The sequence below is a fragment of the Lates calcarifer genome, linkage group LG8 (genome assembly GCF_001640805.2).
Source record: "Lates calcarifer isolate ASB-BC8 linkage group LG8, TLL_Latcal_v3, whole genome shotgun sequence".
NCBI classification, from domain to species: Eukaryota; Metazoa; Chordata; class Actinopteri; family Centropomidae; genus Lates; species Lates calcarifer.
This window is the reverse complement of record NC_066840.1, coordinates 8725703-8744140: the sequence shown is the minus strand read 5'-3', so window position 1 is coordinate 8744140 and position 18438 is coordinate 8725703. Positions and strand designations below refer to the sequence as shown.

At 42.6% G+C, this 18438-nt stretch overlaps 3 protein-coding genes and 1 long non-coding RNA gene across 5 annotated transcripts; 2 read left to right on the top strand and 2 right to left on the bottom strand.

The window, feature by feature from the left end:
• Positions 1-165: 165 nt before the first annotated feature.
• Positions 166-7112, bottom strand: plp1a (proteolipid protein 1a). 2 transcript variants are annotated; one of them, XM_018675648.2, is made up of 7 exons: positions 6961-7112; positions 4556-4742; positions 4248-4404; positions 3723-3891; positions 2971-3044; positions 2798-2863; positions 166-812 (listed from the first exon to the last, which is right to left on the bottom strand). In XM_018675648.2, the coding sequence occupies exons 1-7, from the start codon at positions 6962-6964 to the stop codon at positions 648-650; spliced, it is 822 nt and encodes a 273-aa protein (XP_018531164.1). In that variant the 5' UTR covers positions 6965-7112; the 3' UTR covers positions 166-647. The 2 variants fall into 2 exon arrangements, with proteins under 2 accessions (XP_018531164.1, XP_018531165.1); XM_018675649.2 differs by lacking the exon at positions 166-812 and adding an exon at positions 981-2387 and having other exon boundaries at positions 6961-7110.
• On the top strand, positions 5598-12227 carry LOC108882881 (uncharacterized). Its single transcript, XR_001960843.2, has 3 exons — positions 5598-6763; positions 8630-8670; positions 12141-12227. It is a non-coding gene; the product is annotated as an uncharacterized LOC108882881 (long non-coding RNA).
• Positions 9669-12973, bottom strand: pcdh20 (protocadherin 20). Its single transcript, XM_018675645.2, has 2 exons — positions 12837-12973; positions 9669-12284 (listed from the first exon to the last, which is right to left on the bottom strand). The coding sequence occupies exons 1-2, from the start codon at positions 12882-12884 to the stop codon at positions 9756-9758; spliced, it is 2577 nt and encodes an 858-aa protein (XP_018531161.2). The 5' UTR covers positions 12885-12973; the 3' UTR covers positions 9669-9755.
• A 1170-nt stretch (positions 12974-14143) lies between these two features.
• On the top strand, positions 14144-18219 carry si:dkey-27i16.2 (regulator of cell cycle RGCC-like). Its single transcript, XM_018675650.2, has 5 exons — positions 14144-14311; positions 15335-15499; positions 16158-16238; positions 16927-16989; positions 17577-18219. The coding sequence occupies exons 1-5, from the start codon at positions 14290-14292 to the stop codon at positions 17582-17584; spliced, it is 339 nt and encodes a 112-aa protein (XP_018531166.1). The 5' UTR covers positions 14144-14289; the 3' UTR covers positions 17585-18219.
• The last annotated feature ends 219 nt before the right edge of the window (positions 18220-18438 follow it).

Below are 18438 nucleotides of genomic sequence, written 5' to 3'. Positions count from 1 at the left end.
TTCGCAATAACAACCAGCATTTTTTAAAATAAGCATTTCTCAATTTCGCAGTAAGATCATGAGTAAAACACAAGTCTTGTACTTTTACCCCAAAACACACCTAGTTTGAATTTCATGACACAAGACCTTGAATGTCACTGAACCAAGTATGTGTGTGACCCAGGAGACGGTGAAGAGTGTTTATTTCCTCTTCATTAAAGAAGAATATTGAGCATGCACTGGCATTTTTATTTCCCCTTCATTAAAAAGGATATCAAGCATGCACTGCATACTGTGAAATGTGACCTAGCCATAATTTCCATTTTGTCTGCCTTTCAAAGTACATATTTTTAAATCTCAGATATTGGTCAAATGCAGAACATTATAGGAAATAAGCACAAAATATTGAGCATCGTGACTCAGTGAACAAAACAACAAACAGAAAAAAAACAAAACTTCCTAACTGCGTTTGTACCATTTTTACAACTTAAGATGCAGCACGCAATAGCTTGTACTTTAATGAAAACATCAAAATAATGAAGGGAATCAATTTAACAATCACTACCAAGTTGTAACAAAAAATACTTTACAAAACAATATCATTTTGATGAGAAGCTCATTTGTGATGGTTGTCATGGAAATCTCCCGCAGCAAAACTGGAGGCGCTGTCAGGAGATGTCGGACGTGCTTGCGGGGTATGGAGAGCACAGCGTGCCTCCCCTGTCCCTCTGCAGCCTCCCATACAGGTCGTAGCCTCTCCTCTCCTCTTTCGCCCTGTGCCTCAGCTTCCTCAGGTACGCCTGGTTCACAGCCAAGTGCAGAGAACAGTGCACCTGTGGACGCGAGAGGAGAGAATACAAAACACCTTACAAAACACCTTGGCCCCTAGATGTGGCAGGGAGCCAAGGATGGAGCACCGGTTAAACACTGTGACGCTGCTCCAGACTCTGCACTTTCACACACTTCAAACAAATGTTTTCAGAGGCACTCGGCACAAATACTTCAAAGAATATTCTTTTTTTTATTATCAAATATTACCAACACAAAAAAAAAATAATCATCAAATAGCCAGCTGCCACTTGACAAATCCACCACACACAGCTGGGTAAAGCTTCCACCAAATAGAATAATCTACTCATTATGTTGCAAAAGGTTTTTGTTAGTAATACCCAAAGTGTAAAAGTAGAAGTAAATTCAGCTACAGTAAGTAAAAAGAATTGTTATACAATAACTACAACAAAATTCCTAAAGGATTAGAGACAAAACAAAGCTGCCCTATCTCTATAAAAGTACCTCAGTCATGCATTAACAGCAGGTGGGGGGGAGTCACACCTCAACAATGTGTTTCTGTGTCTAATAATAAGAGGTTACTCAATAAGTTAGCACCTAGTGCTTTTGCCATCTCAAAATTATGAGAAATAATTTCAGACCTTTCTAGATCAGAACTACACAAGTATGTCCCTTTGTCAGAAAGAAACTATCCAAGAGAATCTAAAATTCCTTCAGTCCCCTCACTCTGAAGCCATCATTTCCATTATTCAGGGGGTGGGGGTGGGATGGGGGGTAGTAGATGCAGCAGCATGTGGATGCGTTTTGTTTGTGGTCCCAGAAGAGCTGCATTGTGGCTTTAGAGAGGTCTAACCCTCTCTTTGTCCAGAGGACCCTCTCCCTTGACATGTAATTTGACCCTCTGGCAGAAGCTCGTAGCGCAGGTGGCCCCCAGAACCGGATCCTTATTGGCCGGCTTTTAACGTTGGGGCATGACTCCATTGTTGAGGCTTTTCTCCCAGCCCGTGAGAAAAGTCCTGAGGTCAGCGTGAGACTGCAAATGCGCGCTTGTCTGCCACCATGGCAACCAGATGTGAGGGATGGTAGCCATGGTAACCCATAATCCCCTATTCTCTGCAACAGCTGCATTCTGGCTGCGCATGTGTTACCAATTGGTGGATATTTCTTGCATATGTTAATTTGTTAGTGGAGTGTCATTCGTTGTGATGGGAAGCAGGGATGAGTTTTTAGACACTAACCTCAGCAAGCAACAGGAGAAATAATTTACAAATATGTTGGTGATGTGGCACTGGAAATAATGGAATAACACAGCAGAAAAACCTCACACACATAAAAAAACAACATAAAGAAAAGGAAATACAAAATGATAACATCCTTACAACAAGGAAAGTAAAAATATAAAGGCAAGATTTTTTTAAAAGTCCATAACCACAGGTGGTCCTGTGCAGATGATGTGGACAGGAGAGAATTGTTGTTGTCCCTTTAGATCCCCGTGTTGGTGGTGAGGAAGTGACAGAGTGGACCGGAAGCTGGTGAGCCTAACACCGTGCACCTATCCCCTTTCTCCCCAGATACCGCAGAACCGCAAAGTTATAGGTGGTTGACACAGTATAGGTCAGCTATGAAAGGAGAAGCAGAGACAGGAAGTGTCAGAGCAGAAGTAAAGACAAGGAGACATCCAGAATCTCTACAAACAAGAAAAGAAAATATGATTAAGTGCTAATGGCATTAATTTGATAGCAGATACCATCCGTATAACAGCTTCTGTAATGGAGCATGCAAGTGTAATGGGTGCACCATTTCCCTGGCTGGAAAACCACCAGACATTACAGCATTATTATGATGTTTGTGTCAGCTGAGAAAGAGGAACAGAGAGCGATAGTACAAAAGTCATCAGTCATGGAGGCCTGAGATGCCTCACCGCCTACACTTTGAGCGTCACTAAGTCACATGAGCCATAACACTATTGTTGTATGCCCCGCTGTGGAAGCGCAGCCAAATTGGCTCCAGCTGAAGCATAATCACTCACCAGAGCCAGGAGAGTGATGCCCGCTCCGGCGAAGGCGGCAATGTAGAGGTCATAGGTCATTCGGTACTGAAAGGATGGGATTTGCATTAGTGGTGATAACATGCCTGCTTTATTTCATGTCAGGCCAGTTGTAGAACAGGACTGCAGAGCTTGAATTATTCCCTGGTCCTTACCTCTCTGGTCTTGCAAACATTGGACAGAGTCATACCACAGGCTTTCCCTGGCACTGCATTCCATGGCAGGAGCCCTGTTAAAATTAAGACGATCTCATCAATTCTACTTATTACAGAGACAATTAAAGGGTAAAGCTGGTGTTAATTTATACTTTATCTTTCATTACTGTCCACAAATCCCATGAGCAGACCAAAACCAATGATACAATGTCATACTGGACTACCTTGTCTGTGGCTCTCAGCCCAAAGCTCATTGGTTCCCATTGAAGATATAAATCTTTATAATACATACTTTCTTATAAAAAGAAAGAAAGAAAAAAAAGAAAAGAAAAGAAAACGTAATAAAACAGCAGGGCACTGTAATCTTTAACAAACGCTACCAAAACATAACTAAATAGCACATATTGGGGACTACTTTCAGCTGTGGATTAATACACATTTGATGAGCTAATGGAGTATTTATAGCAGCAAGAGGGTTTATGTGGGATTGATCTAAAAACTGCAATTCCCATGTTCATGTTAATGAACAAAACATGTTACCCAGTGTGGCTCATTCATGTGTTTTAAATAGTTATTGGACAACAATGGAGGTACATGGCTCTGAGGAAGAAGCTATATCAGGCTTTGGCAACACAGACAATACTTGGTAGATGATCAGTTCATTGTTGTTTTCTGTCTTTTCATGAGACTTGTTAACAATAAGAAGAATATATAATTGAATTAGTGTGAATTAGTGACACAGGTTTTATTACCATATTGCCTTGCGTCAACACAGAGCTGGTTGATACTCGCTGGTGTCTCAGTCAGCACGTCAATGGTGTGGCAGGTGGCATCCATGTTGTAGAAGAAGTAGACCGGCAGGGCGGAGAAGGCAAACACCAACAGCCACAGCACAGCTAGGACATATGTCATCACTATAAACTGTACGAGAGGAAAGCAGAGCAAACATTAGGGTGCGTCACCATAACAAACTGATGCACATAAGTAATTTAAGAGAGTGTTTTTATGAGCAGTGACTCACTCAGTGACCACATTTACTTTCTTCTGATTAGCCTTACTTATTATCTCACTCTGTGTTCTCCTCCTCTTCGAACCACTCAGTCCCACTTCCCCTCCCAACCGCTCAAACACACACTGTATGCTTATCTTTGCATGTCCCCAAAGGTTTTTAGCAGCCTTAAGATTTTCGGCTCAGCACCCACCAGGGAGTGATATGTGTATTAATCCCATCCAATCTCTCCAATCCCCTTTACTTGTCCCACTCTGGGCCCTCTCACCGAGGAGCTGAGGCAGCGGCCGCACATGGTGCTCCTGAACTCTCCGAAGGTTTGCTTGGCAACGCTGGTGGTGTAGAAGCCCTCAGCCAACAGCACAATGCAGTAGAGGAAGAAAAAGGAGGCCAAACCGTAGATGACATACTGGAAATATTGAATGCTGAGAAGGAGAGGGAAAGGGAAAAGAAAACAATCAAAATTCAGGGTTACAGAGAACCCAAACCTTCAAAATAGCGACTACAGCCTGAGAAATCACATGGGGAAGGTTAAAAAGATGTCACTCTATGGAAAAGCTCAATTCTGCCACTTACATGTAGGCAAGGGTGATGTAGTCCTGAAGGTTGCGGGCAAAGTAGGTCTCGATTAGTCTCTCTGTCTCCGTGAGCGCCTGGTGCCCACAACCGCAGAAGAGGGCAATGCCAGAGAAACACAGCAGTGTGGCGACCAGGGAGCAGTACGGCACCCCACCCAAACAGCGCATACAGCAGTCATAGCAACCTGTTAGTTGAGACGCAGCACCATGAAAGTGAGGGCACATTATTAACAGATGCTATATGACAGACAACACAGGGGGAAGTAGTCTGTTCTAATGTATTAATTATGCACAGTAGAATATAACAAGAAAGGTATTTCTTTTTCTACTCTTTCCACTTAGACATGTAATAAACTTGTAAAAAAATAAATAAAATAAAAAAATAAAAAAACATCTTTCTGATTAACTCTAGTGGCAGCCATGCAGATAACTCTGGCTGTATTTGCTCTCATTCCAACACAATGGAGGTGAACTGAATTTTGTTTGTGCTGCTAGTAAAGAATATTTTTCTTCCTTGATTAATATTTTATTTTTTACTGTAAAATGTCCACAAAAGTTGACATCTTTAGAAGTCTTGTTGTATCCCACCAAAAGCCCAGAGAGAAGCAACACATCCTCACACTGGTCAAGCTGGAACCTGGAAATAGTTTTTGCTTAATAATCGACAAATCGACTGTGTATTGATTATCGAAACTGTCAGACATTAATTTTCAGTGGATCCACAAAAAAATTTACTGATTAAGTGTTTCATTATCTAACCAGCATAATAGCGAGCAATTTTCCTGTTATGCTGAATAATTCGCAGAACACACTGTCAACAGCTTTCATTGAGGCATTAAGTGCTTCCCATGAACAAAGGTATACATTGAGACTGGTGTATTATCCACCACAGGAACGCAATTTTTTAAAATGGTGTGAACAGCAGAAATCTGCATACCTAGATAATACAGGGACAAGAAAATGGTTATTTCTAAATCTGAACCAGCCATTTAAAGAATATTTGTTCCTTTGTTGCTTCATCAGTATGCATCAAGCTGCAGCTGTAAACACTTCGGTTCACTTGGTAAAGCTGTGCATTCTGCCCAATAGTCATGTGCTGTTTGAATGGATGCCAAGGGCCAAGGGCATGGGGATGTGTCTGCTCTGACCCCGGCTCACACCCTGACTCCATTCACCACCCAGCATGGAGGGTGTGAGAAAAAGGGGGAGGATGGCGAGGAGAGACAAAGTGAAAGAGAGAGAGAGGCTGCTTTTGTGACTGCAGAGACAACAGTCTTTGTCCCACAGCATCATGGGGGTACAAGGGCCACCAATGTCAAGCAAACAAAGGCCAGAGGCACCTCCATGCCTGACACACACACACTACACACACACATATACACACACACACACACTCCTGGACTTCCTTCTGGGGAGACACAGGAACAAGAAAGTTATAGTGAGGAGCTGTCTGTGCTGGATGAGGACGTCGGGGAAAAAGCAAATCTTTAAACAAACAATGCAACTGTGTGCATGTGTGCCATTACACGCTTGCATGCGTGCATCCACACAGACACGCACAATGGAAGCAGACTGACTGTGGTTGGTACCATTACAGTAAACACAGATGGCAGGAGGGGCAAATAGACAGCTCTTTAATTGAACGCATCTACATGGCTGTGTTGGCTGTCTGTGTGACAGGGAGAGAGAGGCGAACTGTGATCACTGTCATTCAGTATGAAGGAGGGAGTTTAGCAAATAACACACAGTTAATTTCAGTGTTGTTAAATTAGAAAGGAAGTTAATTAAAGTAGGGCAATTACACACTCTCCTATGCACACAAGGAATTGTGATCACCACAAGTGCAAGCAGACAAATAACAGCTTGCACATGATCCAGAGCTTTACACATCATACAGTGTAGAACCAACATCAGCCCCACGTGCCTTCAGATACACCTTGTTCCAATTAACTAATTAATGACATCACCAGCCTGAGCAAACAGCTGACGCGCTCTGAACCGAGGCAGCCCCGCAGTCTGAGGACTGTGACTCAAATGAAAAATACAGGCCTAGTTCTGGTAGAAAATGCAGAGCCGAGGCCAAGTTCGCCTCTTTAAAAATTGAGAAAGATTGCGACCGAAAGCAAATGCGACAAGGCTCCTCTGAAAGTAGCCCTGCCATCTCAAGCATGAAATAAATCTCATAATATCAGTGGAGCATCAGCCGGTGAGTAGCCGACCTCTAAACTGACAAAAAGAAGAAAAAGACACACAAAAAAAACCTTAATAACTTGAGATGCCCTCTTACAGTCCCATTCGTATCAGCGTGCAATCATATAAAAATAAAATGCAGATTTGATAATAAGAAGTATTCTATCTGCTAAAAGCTACTAAAGTTAGATTTTAGTGGCAGGAGTTTCTTACCCATGTCTGGAAGGATGCGTTCAGGACTTTGGTTCGTTTGGCTACTGCTGCCTACACTGCAGCTGGTCCGCTGATGATATGCGCAACTTGTCTTCGGCCCCCGTATATCAATCTAAACTCGCTTTCTGTTCCCCCAACAATGGACAGACCCGCTGATGACTGCGAGTGAAATCTTAAAGAAACAATGTCGCTTTTCAATGAACTTCAAGGCGGAGAATAATGAGGAGTTCAAGGTTCTTACGCTTGTAGAAATTTACTAAGTTCATTGTTGATGCGTATTTGCATAGAGTGACCAACTTGCAACTTCTTATGCAAATACAGGAGTGGGAAATATTTTTTTTTCTCCCATGGAGAAACTATCTTCTTTTCTTTTGTGAGTTGGCCATCCCAACTCTATAGGGCTTTCAACCCCTTGTTCGCCAAGGCCTTTATTTTATTTATTTTTTTTCAGGCTGATTAAATAAAACCAAATGAGAAACAGATCATGAATCATGCAGAATGGTACTGATGAGATGCTGTATGTCTATCAACAGTAAAGGTGAGATTAAAACACCATCAATATGAGCCTGTGGACTGCCAGGTGACGCTCTCCAGACTTAGGAAATTGTCAGATATTATCTGTTTGACTGCAGGTCTTTGAGATATGGCACAGCACAGGAAAGATCTGACATATCCCAGCTGGCAAAACTGATATGGGCTTTATCATTTATCTCTTAAATGGGTCTATTTAGTCCCAGAATGTTCCTTTAAAAGCAGACTTCAAATGGCATTCACAGACAATGAATATGTGGATAGTTCAACTTTTGATAAAGTCAGATAGTGCCTCTTGAGCTGTATAGTTGAGGGGCAAGCTTATTTGATAAGAGGAAAAAAATCACTGGTATTTTAATTAGACTGGATTGTTATGTCATCTGTGATCATAAAATCCCTGATGTGTATCAGAAATAATCCACTGGGTGTTTTGGGTATGTGCCAGCTGGTTTCTTTGTCCGTGTCAGCTCATGCAACCTCGTAACCCACAATCAAATGTTGAGCTTGAAAAAAACACGAATTTGATTAAAATGAAATGTGCTGCGAGTGGAGCAGAGCAGCATGCAGCAGGGAAACATCACTGATCTCGGGCGACCTGACTGTGGCGGAGTGAGAGACTGTCCTCTGATTCATCTCCACCCTCTGGCCAAATACCAGAAATAAAGAGCCAGATTTGGCTTCGTCTACGCCCAGTAGATGGCAGGCTTTCTCCTGCCATGGCAGCAGACACATGAACAGTTTTATCCCATAATGCTATTAATTTATTTTTTTTCTTTTAGAAAAATCAGCTTTAAACATCTCTAAACATGATGCTGTAAAAACCTCTTTGTCAAATTGTTACACTTTTTGTCAACCAGGTCAAAATGTCTCTTTTGAAAATGCCTAATCTTTAATATTAATTTGTACATGTTGTAATCTAATGGAATCTGTAATTCTTTATGCAAAGATGCTACTGTAATTTGTAATTTTGTTATGGGGCTCTTTATTTCCTCTCAGTTAATGTAGTTAGGCTCAAAGTACAACCCTATTAGATTATTTATTTTTGAGCTACTAGCTCACAAATCCTCAGAGAGACAGCACTCATGTTATACAAGCCCTGTTCCCCACTAACTGGGTTGTTGTACACTGTGTTTTACAGGCTCTGACTCCTGGCTTTCCTCCTCCTGTCCTCTAACACAGGTGCGTCTTCAAAGGATCGCTTATGATGGCGTAAAGATGATAAATGTTTTCTTTTGTAAAAGCTAAAACAATTACCCTGTCCTCTTTGTGTAATTGTGTGTTCACAGATTTGTGAACACGTTTTACCCATACTCATTCATACTTAATGCATCACTTAACCTGGTTTGATATCTCAATTGTTCCCCAGCATACAAATGTATCAGTAACACATGAGAGCAACTACCTTTTGTAAAGAATTCTTTTGAACGCGGTATGACTACACTCCAAACATCTGTCATCAAAACAACAAGCCTGTTGGGTTACTGGGTGCAATACAGTTGGTTTTCTGCCTTTTGGGTGCGATCCAGCGCTGTGGGTGAGAAGCAAGCGCTATCGTGTAACAGGTGTGAGGTGGGTGACTTGAGATGGCGGTGTGCCTTCCCTCTGCTGCCTCTCACCTGTCCGCCACCGCTCTCTCCTCCCTCCTGTGGTTGTCTCCGAGGTGAGCGTCTTCTTGAGAGACTTTCATCACCTCCCCACCGGAGGAACATTAAACCCTTTTGTGTGTCTAAATACTTTAGACTCCCCATCACTCAGCATTAGAAATCTGAGAAAGGCCCAATCAACTTAGCAGACCATTACTTCAGTCTTCTTCTGGCTTCAGCGGCCATAATCCCTAAAGATAATGACTAATACTTGTGTTTTAGCAATGGCTTGCTGTGATCTGCTATATCTCATGGTGGGTAATACTGTATGCATCACCGGTGTCATATTATGGTGTTCAACATTTTTCTATAGAAAGCATGGGGAACAAGTATCTTCTGGAAACTTCAAATTCTTCATTTATCAGATCTCCTTTTATTTTCCTTTTATGGTAGCTTACAGGGATCCTTATCAGAAAATGGATCAACTTTACTTCCACAGAATTTTGCAGTTTTGCTGTTGACAAATGTTTGAATACACTGTGTATCAGAATAATTCAACAAATTTGATCATTAAAATGCAGGAAGCCTTTGACAAATATTCAGAATATGTTTATTTCACAGGCTGAATTCATCCTTGACACTGTGTGAGTGAGGATTATGCACATTGCTTGCTTTATTCTGTTAGTCATCAGAGTGATATTTGTCTTTGAGCCTGAATGGAATTCTATTCTCGTCAATGTGCCCTCTGTTTTTCTGCTGTAGACGACTTCTCCTCTGTTTCAGGTATAAAACAACTGTTGCTGCAAGCAAACACGTGGATGTCAGCATCAAACCCAGGCCTGCTAACAATGTCAGTTGAGCAGATCTAGGAGTCTCAAGCTCACAAATGGAGGCCCTTGAGGGGCTTTGAACCAAGTCAGGTGTCCCTGTCCAGGTGGGTGCCCTGTCCAAGTGGCATGGCTCCCCACTGTCACTGACCAGCAGATTAACCCAGACAGTGCTATAAAGTGGAGCTGGTTTTCCCCCATCTCTGACCACAATGAATAAGTGATGCATTCCCAGGTCCTTTTGTACAAGTTGCTGAGCTAAAGTGATGTTCCCTGACCTTGAATCCACCTGGAAGGGGCTGCTGTTTTGCACCAGCTCTGGTGCCACAGCAGTGTACGTGATCTCTGAATTCATTCCCGAGTCCTCGTCAATGGCATAGATCTTTGTTACCATTGTGCCTGCTATAGCAGAAGGAGAAACAGTCAGGCATGAGGAGTTGCTGCTGGGAAGGATCACTTTTGGCTGGTTGTCATTGATGTCCTCTACAAAGATAGTTACCCTGGCAGTGGATGTCAAAGCGACTGGGTGGCCATGATCGCTGGCCAGCAGGTAGAGTTCGTAGCGGTCCTCTGTCTCGCGGTCCAAGTCGGTGGTGGTGCGAAGTGTCCCTTGGGTGTTATCCACAACAAATGGTCCGCTGCTGTTTACAACATGCAACTCTGTGTTCCCATTCTCCCCTTCATCTGGGTCTGTCACCCCTACCCTCCCCACCTGGGCGAACGGTGGTACATTCTCAGGGATGAAAAAGATGAAGTGAGGGGTTAGAAAAACAGGTGCATTGTCATTCTGGTCCAGAACTCGAATGGACACTGTGGTCACGGACTCCAAGGGAGGAGAGCCGCTATCTTGTGCAAACACAGTGAGATTGTATATGCCCTGCTGTTCCCTGTCCAGAGAGGCTGACACGGACAGTTGACCAGTCACAGAGTCAATGTTAAAGATGGTCGACGTGTGTTTGTCCAGGCTGTAGGTCACCCTGCCGTTGTGTCCACTGTCTGCGTCTGAAGCTGAGACCTGCAGCAGTGGAATTCCTGGCTGGTTGTTTTCCCCCACCTCCAGCTGATAGTGAGACTGGAGGAACTGTGGAGCATTATCATTGACATCTGCCACCAACACCCTGATCACATGCCTAGAAGGAATGATCACAAATGCTTCACCTGGCCTCCCGTGCACCACCACAGAAATATGATGTTCCCTTTTCATCTCATAGTCTAGGGGCTTTGATGTGGAAAGCAGATATTTGCCATTCTGTGGGCTCAAAGTGAAAGGCACTTCGCCCTCAATGGCAAGAGATGAGCCTTTAAAGCTGCTGTCACCCTCAAGCTCTAAAACAGCTAAGACGGTGGGGGGCTGGTTCTCTGGTAACACCATCGTCTGGTTTTGATGCTCCGCTATGAACCCGATCTTGATCGTCAGCTCTTGATTCGCCTTGGGGAGCACGGATACGGTTACCTGAGTGTCGGCTGGGGGGCAGTGATGGCCACTGGCTAACACTTTCAACACCAGCTCCTCGGAGTTGTCACTCTGGAGGTCCTGTGTTAGTCTGATGTGCCCAGTGAGGCTGTCGAGGCTAAAGAGCTTCTTGGCTCGCTCAGAGACTTTGGGACTGAGGGAATAAACGATGGCAGCGTTTGGGCCTGTATCTGGGTCTTCGGCTCTGACCTGAGAAACCAGCATGTTCTTTGGGGAGTCTCCGGGGATGGTGACACTGCGTGGGCTGTCAGAGCTAAAGCTTGGACAGTTGTCATTAACATCTGTCACTGTGACTATTAAAGTCGCTGTAGCACTTAAAGGGTCTGCGCCGCAGTCGGTGGCCACCAGCGTCATCTGATAGTGGTCCTGAATCTCTCTATCTAGGGCTGTTTGCACAACCAGCATGATGAAATTGTCTTTGTCAATTTTTAAACTGAAAAACCCATCAGTATCCTCCAGGTGATACTTCAGCTCTCCGTTAAGGCCGGCATCCCTGTCCTGAGCCTGGTCATCCAATAAGAAACTGGTCCCTACAGTCACGTCCTCAGACACCCTCAGGTGTATTTCACTGTTTTCAAAATGAGGTGCATTGTCATTGATGTCCTGTATGATCACAGGAAACTGTATAAGGTCTCCCGAGGGCCTCACAATAGCATTGTGCAGAATAATGCATTCCTCAGCCTTTGTCTCCTCGGGGCAGAGGGCCTCACGATCCATCTTTCGCTCAGTGGTGTAGAAATTCCCCGTGTTTTTGTCCATCCACAGGTACTCCTGGGTCAAGAGCTGGTACGGAGGTGGAAAGTGTTTACTAAGTGACCCGGCCAGAGTACCAGGCTCCTGTTCCTCTGGGACAGAAAACCAGACAGAACCACATATGATCTGCCTGAGATGGACCAAAAGCAGCAGACTCTGACGGAGAAAGAAACAAAGTGTGAGCAGTCTTTTTTTTTTTCTTGTCTTCAAAAAAAGGCAACAGCATTTTTTTTTTAATTTGCAGTTATTATTTGACAGCCCTGGCGTTGCCCTTCAGTCTGACAGACATTTTTCAGGTAGTGATAAGGTTTAAACTTCATGCCTCAGTGAGCCCTTTAAAAGCAGGCAACTGTACAATGAAGGTAATGTGATGCCACTCACTTATCTCCAACCAATTACACTCACATACAAATAACACGCTCAAAAAAACAAAAAGCAAATAGCGAAGCATGTATTTGGTGTTATAACAGATATCTGCAGTTTAAAAACATTTCAGTATTTTGTACATTTGAGGATTATACATGCTTCTTTTAATCTTTAAGAAGTTACATTTTTCATACAACTCAACCCGACACTGGTCCTCCAGGTGCTCCAACACACATTCAGTACATTTACTAACACTCCAAGTCAGCTTTCACAAAATCTGAAACAGAGAGACGGTAATCAGATACCACCAGAACAGACAACTGCTGCTTTTGACTCACTGACCTGCAGTAGTCCACCCCAGTTCATATTATCAGGAGTCCCATGGCCCATCGCCCTCTCGCATGTTACCCAAGTTCCCCCGGCAGCAACTGAACACTGGATACAGAGGCAGCAACTTAAACCAGCTGAAGGCGTAGTTCATTACATGCCCCTCCTACAACACTTACCTTGCGTGTCAGACCTGACACAGGAGAAGTCAGAGGAACAACAGGTTTACCTGCATGAATTGAATACATTGTTTTTGTTAACAACTCATGTGTTGCTCAAGAGTAAAACAATGAGCAGCGCGAGGCTAATATCTTGCCTCTAAACTATACAGGGCAGGTTTAATGTTTCTGTATCAAATACCAGTGCTTACACACCTATTTCTATTGGCACACCTGCCACCTGCTTTTTCATAAGGTTTTCTCTTATAACAACTTTTTTTTTCTTTCAGATTTGTTCTCTGGTGCTGTTCTGCCCACATTTCCAGAAGTCTCTTTAACTCAAGAGGTCAGTACATTTCAGAGGGAAATACTGTACTTTTTAAAGAACTTTTCTGTATTTGTGTCTTTTGCTTATCTATGCTTCTGCATTTCAATAAAAGTTTGAGGTGAGGATGGACTGTCACTTGTACTAGAGTATTTTAAACTTTTACTCTAGTACTTCTTCCATTAGTAGACATGCAAGTATATCTCACTCACAATTACATAATATGGACCTTAGGCTTGCACAGCTGTTCTTTAGAGAGTAGAATTTACACTTGAAGGGCCTCTATCGACAGAGCAGAGTACTGCACCACTTACAGCAGCATTCTAATATTTAAAAGTTGAATTTTGACATATGGGGAAAGAGATCTTTTTTTAATTAGTTAGCACTTTTACTTCCTTCCAGGAACCTCAGGGTAGATCAAAATTGTGTGGCTAAATAAAAAATATAACGAAAGGCTATTCATTTTAAAACGATATGACCAGAGTGACAGGGCCCCTACAAAATGTGTACGTGGATTAATCGTCACAGTTTTTATTCTTCAATAAAGCGTACTCAAACTCTTTAAGGTCCTCTGTAAAAAAAAAAAAAAAAAAAAAAAAAAAAATTTGCCTGCCAAAAACATGATAAATGTCTTATGAATACTAAACGGGAGAAATCAACTTTTAAAAGTCTGCACAAAGTTTCATTATTTCATTTGAAAGCGTGGAAAGAACGGTAAGCCTCAGACGGAGTTGCATAACGGCTTATTTCTGTCTGTCTCATTTGCGAATGGTTTTCCTTTTAACTTTCCGCCCACTTTTTTCCACTTACAGTGGAGCCTCTCTGAGGTTTCTCTGCGAGGTGATTGGCTGCTGCGATCCGCTAGTTGAGCGGGTGTGGAGGTTCTTTATAATAAAACTACAGTCGCTGCTTGTCAGCTTTTAAAAAACCGATCTGAACCCAAGACACACAGCAGCTTGGCGGCTTTTTATTTCTCTGTTCCAGCATGTCATCAGACATTAACACAGGTGAGTCCAGCGGCTACTTGAGCCATTAGTTTTAAATGATGATAGTGATGGTGATTATAGGCCTGTAAGAGACTAGCTACCACCAGTATAATGCTTTCAGAGAGGCTGTTACATATATTTTACTCTTTTAAAATTCCACTCTTGCTCAGTTCTTTTTTATGTATCACATCAAGTTGTTGCCAATTAAAGCTACACTGAGTCAGTGAGCAGTCTTGTAGATGTAGCCTGCTCTGCTTTTCATTTTACACGTTTTCTACCTATGTTCTCCTATTTGTTGGTGCAGACTATAAGGCATGTATCTGTATCTGTCTTCATATTTTCACATCTCTCCCTTTTTTTACTTTCTGCTCTTTAAAGATGCATTCACTGGACTTTTTCATTGTATGAACATAATCTTGCTGTACTTGCTAAAACCCCCTATTTCTCATAGGTGACCGTTAAAGCTTTGTCACATTCATGTCAGCCTAATGAAATGACTGTGTTGATCCTGCGCTGCATCTGTTATTTTATGACTGTGCACCTATACAAGAAATGGCCAAAACTGTTTGCAGCCCAGAGCACAGAATCTAGATTTAAAATGTAATATTTTTGTATCACAGTTTGCAGACCAGGTGTCTGGCTGTTTGGTGTTTTATATGCCCTATAGGCCATTGGGTTTATTTTCACACATCAAGTTACCTGACACAGCCCACTGACATAAACTTCAACCACAGGCTTTTGCATTTAGCTTTTATTTAACATCATTCTCACCCACAAGATATTTGTAATAAGCAAGTTAATTCTCATACAAATGTCCTACATCACTGTGAAATGAGATTGTTTTATCTCCTGAACTTAACCAGGGCTTTTAAACATGATTTGTCCTTGATATATACGTATGTATATATTTCCACTTATATCACAGAGTAATCTACTGCCTGTCAGTGCTCAGCTGTGCTTTCTGAAACAACCTCAGATGATCGTAACATTTTCTCTCAGTGAAGTAATGGGATTTCTTTCCAACTGTTGTCACATTTTCCACAGACTTGGAGCTAGAACTGGGCGAGCTGCTTCAGGAGTTCCAGGATGTGGTGGAGGAGCTGAAGGCCCCCTCGCAGAGCAAACCACACGCTTACCAACGTGTCCTGCAAGAGGCCAAAAGTCGCACGGGGCAGGGGGACGACAGTGGAGTCGAGGACTCTGATTACAGTATGTACAGTATGTGATTAAGACGATGTTTGCTTAATGTGCAAAGCAGAAGGAAGGAAAGACATTATTTACTGCATCATTTGTTGGCGAGGGAAGTTGTGTGAAGGCCCCATGGGTGCCGGTTGAGCCCCTTTATCAGCCCAAACAACTGCAGCTTGGCACTTTTAATTTGCATGAAATTAGTGGTACAAGAGGACACATCCCTGTACACTTCTTTTAAAGTGGCTGTTTTGCTCATGACAATAGCTGTGAACTGGAATTAACCGCAAATTATGGATAACCCATCTTTTGTAATTGTCTGGGCTTTTTTTTTTTTTTTTTTTTTTGCAGCCATTGTGCGTTTGTAGACGGTTACAAGATAAAAGAAGAAAGTGTGTTTTTTTTCTGCTCCCATGTGTTGTCATTATTGAAAGTATTTTGGCCCCCTAATGTTTCAACAAGGCAAGCAGCTTTCAAAAGCTGACACATGGGAGTTGTGAACAGTGAACAGGCGTTTACCTTCACTTTTACTGCATGTTATGATCATTATGTGCAACTCCTGCATTGTGTTAAAATTACTGTCGTTGTTGTTGTTGATCATTTGCATGAGCTGGCCTGTGGTCGCTTGTCTTCTTTTTATCATCTCTGCTCACTCTCTCCTTGTCCCCCCCCCCCTCAGGCAGTGAAGCTTCTTTGGGGAACAGTTTGAACACCAGCGAGGAGGAGCTTCACACAGCAGGCATAACGCTGGCACCGAAAGGTACTAGAGGCTTCCATTGGCCTATCTACATCCAGATAGCCTTCGTTCTTACAGTGATCACTATCGCTTTTTGCTCTGATCACTATCACGCAGCCACACAAAAACTCTCTACATTCGACTGGGAGCTCTTTTGTTTTTACACAACAAAGCCCCTGCCGCTGTGACTGTGACGTGTCTCAGCCCCCCCCCCCCCCACCTTTTCCAAAAGTCTCCTTCAGGGCTTATTTGTGCTGTTATGTAGTGGTGAGAGTGGCTCAGGTGTGTTTGTGTGTGCATGTATGTATATAAATCAATGGAGCGTTTTATTGCATGCAAATGCCCTTAAACCTCAATGGATGAAAACAAGACGGTGACCAAAAGGTGTCATTCGCTCTGTCTGTGTTTATACAGAATACCTTACTCACATATTTACACCAGAGATCCTGATGGGATTCATCGAGCTATCTGGGTTTTATAGCGCTTAAGATTGGCTTTATCTCAGTTTGTAGAAAAGAAGCTGAAAATGTTTTTGCCAGTCCAAAAAGCAGTTTGGTTCATATGTAATTCTGGGACTTAGATTAGTTTTCAGCTTTTTGGTCCAAAGGAAATACCACTGAACTGAGCTGCATTTCTCCACAAAAATGTTCCATTGCTGTTTTTTTCCCCTATAGTTTCTCAAATTCTGTTTCTTTCTGTCCTCTTTCTGCAGCCAAACTGGGAGACACAAGGGAACTTGAAAGTTTTATCGACATGTTGGACCGAGAACTTGCTGGTGTGTATTTAAGAGAATTACACCCCCTATCACTCAATCTTTTCTTTATTCCTTTTGCACTTAAACTGACAAGCCAGGAGGTTGCAGTGTGTAATGGTGGCAGAGAAGCTGACAGAGTCCATGTTTTGTTACATTGAAAAGCAGTGTGTGTAGTAGTAGCCACCTTGTTTCTAACCTGTATTACAACCAACTCCTGTTTATCTCTGAGCACCTCTTATGTGTAAATGCCATGTCTGGGGACTCAGGTGGACTATCTACATGGCCTTTACTGATAATAGCATACTTGACTACATAAGCATTGTGATCCTGCTATCAGCTCTAAAGCAGTAGTGTTTCAGAGGCCTGTGAACACATGTGTCCCTACGCACACACATAAACTACAAGAACAAAACATACATTCTCTGCTATCAGTGGTCTCGACACAGAGAGAATTAATGTTACAAATGAATCGGAGCTCCTCCTGTATCTTCACAAGGCTCACTTATTAGTCTGTGCTTGTTTGCTTGAGTGTTACACGTATGCCTGTGTGCTTTTTCTCTCATTCTGGCTTCTGAGCGTTTGTGGTTTTCTCTCTCACTATTTTACAGAGATGTGAAGATGGAGAGAAAGCAAGCCATGTAGAGGGAGGGGGTGGGTGGTGGTAAAACAGGCCAGGGGCGACATGGCTGGCTATTGCCGAGCAGACAAGGCAGATCTACACCAGAGCAGATCTGAGGGAGCAAACGCTCCCCTGGCTGCTCCAGGGGAAAAGGTTAACATCAGAAATTAAAAGGGCACTCCATTCCAAAATGCAAGAACACCCTCAGACCCCTGGCAACGCTGCGTCCAGACGATGTCCCTGCAGCATCAGATCCAGGATGTGCGACATATTCTCAAAACTAGACAAAGCTTCCATCTGTCCGGGCATATGAGAAAACGCTGTCTAGAGTATAGAAATCATGCTCGTGCCATATTTGAAAATCCCATGAGTACTGTGCCAGTAAAGGGCCCTAAATCCTTAGTGCTACTTTTTTGTTTTTTTAAAGGATGCTGATCTTTATCTAGTTCAAAATTACAGATGGCACTTTAATTTTAAACTAATTTCATGTCCAATGGGTTTAGATCTGCTGTGTAACATCAAATGTCATTTTATGCTGACGATTCCAGTGTACAGTTCTTGTGAATATTCATTTAAATATAAATTGTTGTACAGATTAATGCACATATAAATAAAGGTAAATTTTGATTTTACTTTGTGTTGTATTTCATTTTTTGTTGACTTACAGAGCTAAATTCAGTGTAATTTCAGATTCAGAGACACTGCTGGCCTTGCTGGCCGCATCCGTATACACAAACACACAGCTGAAAGCTTTACACTTTACTAAGAAAAAAAAAAAACCAAAACACTCCTGACACTACTGACAACAAATTATACTCAGTGTGCCTGCACCTTCAATATCCCCTAAACTG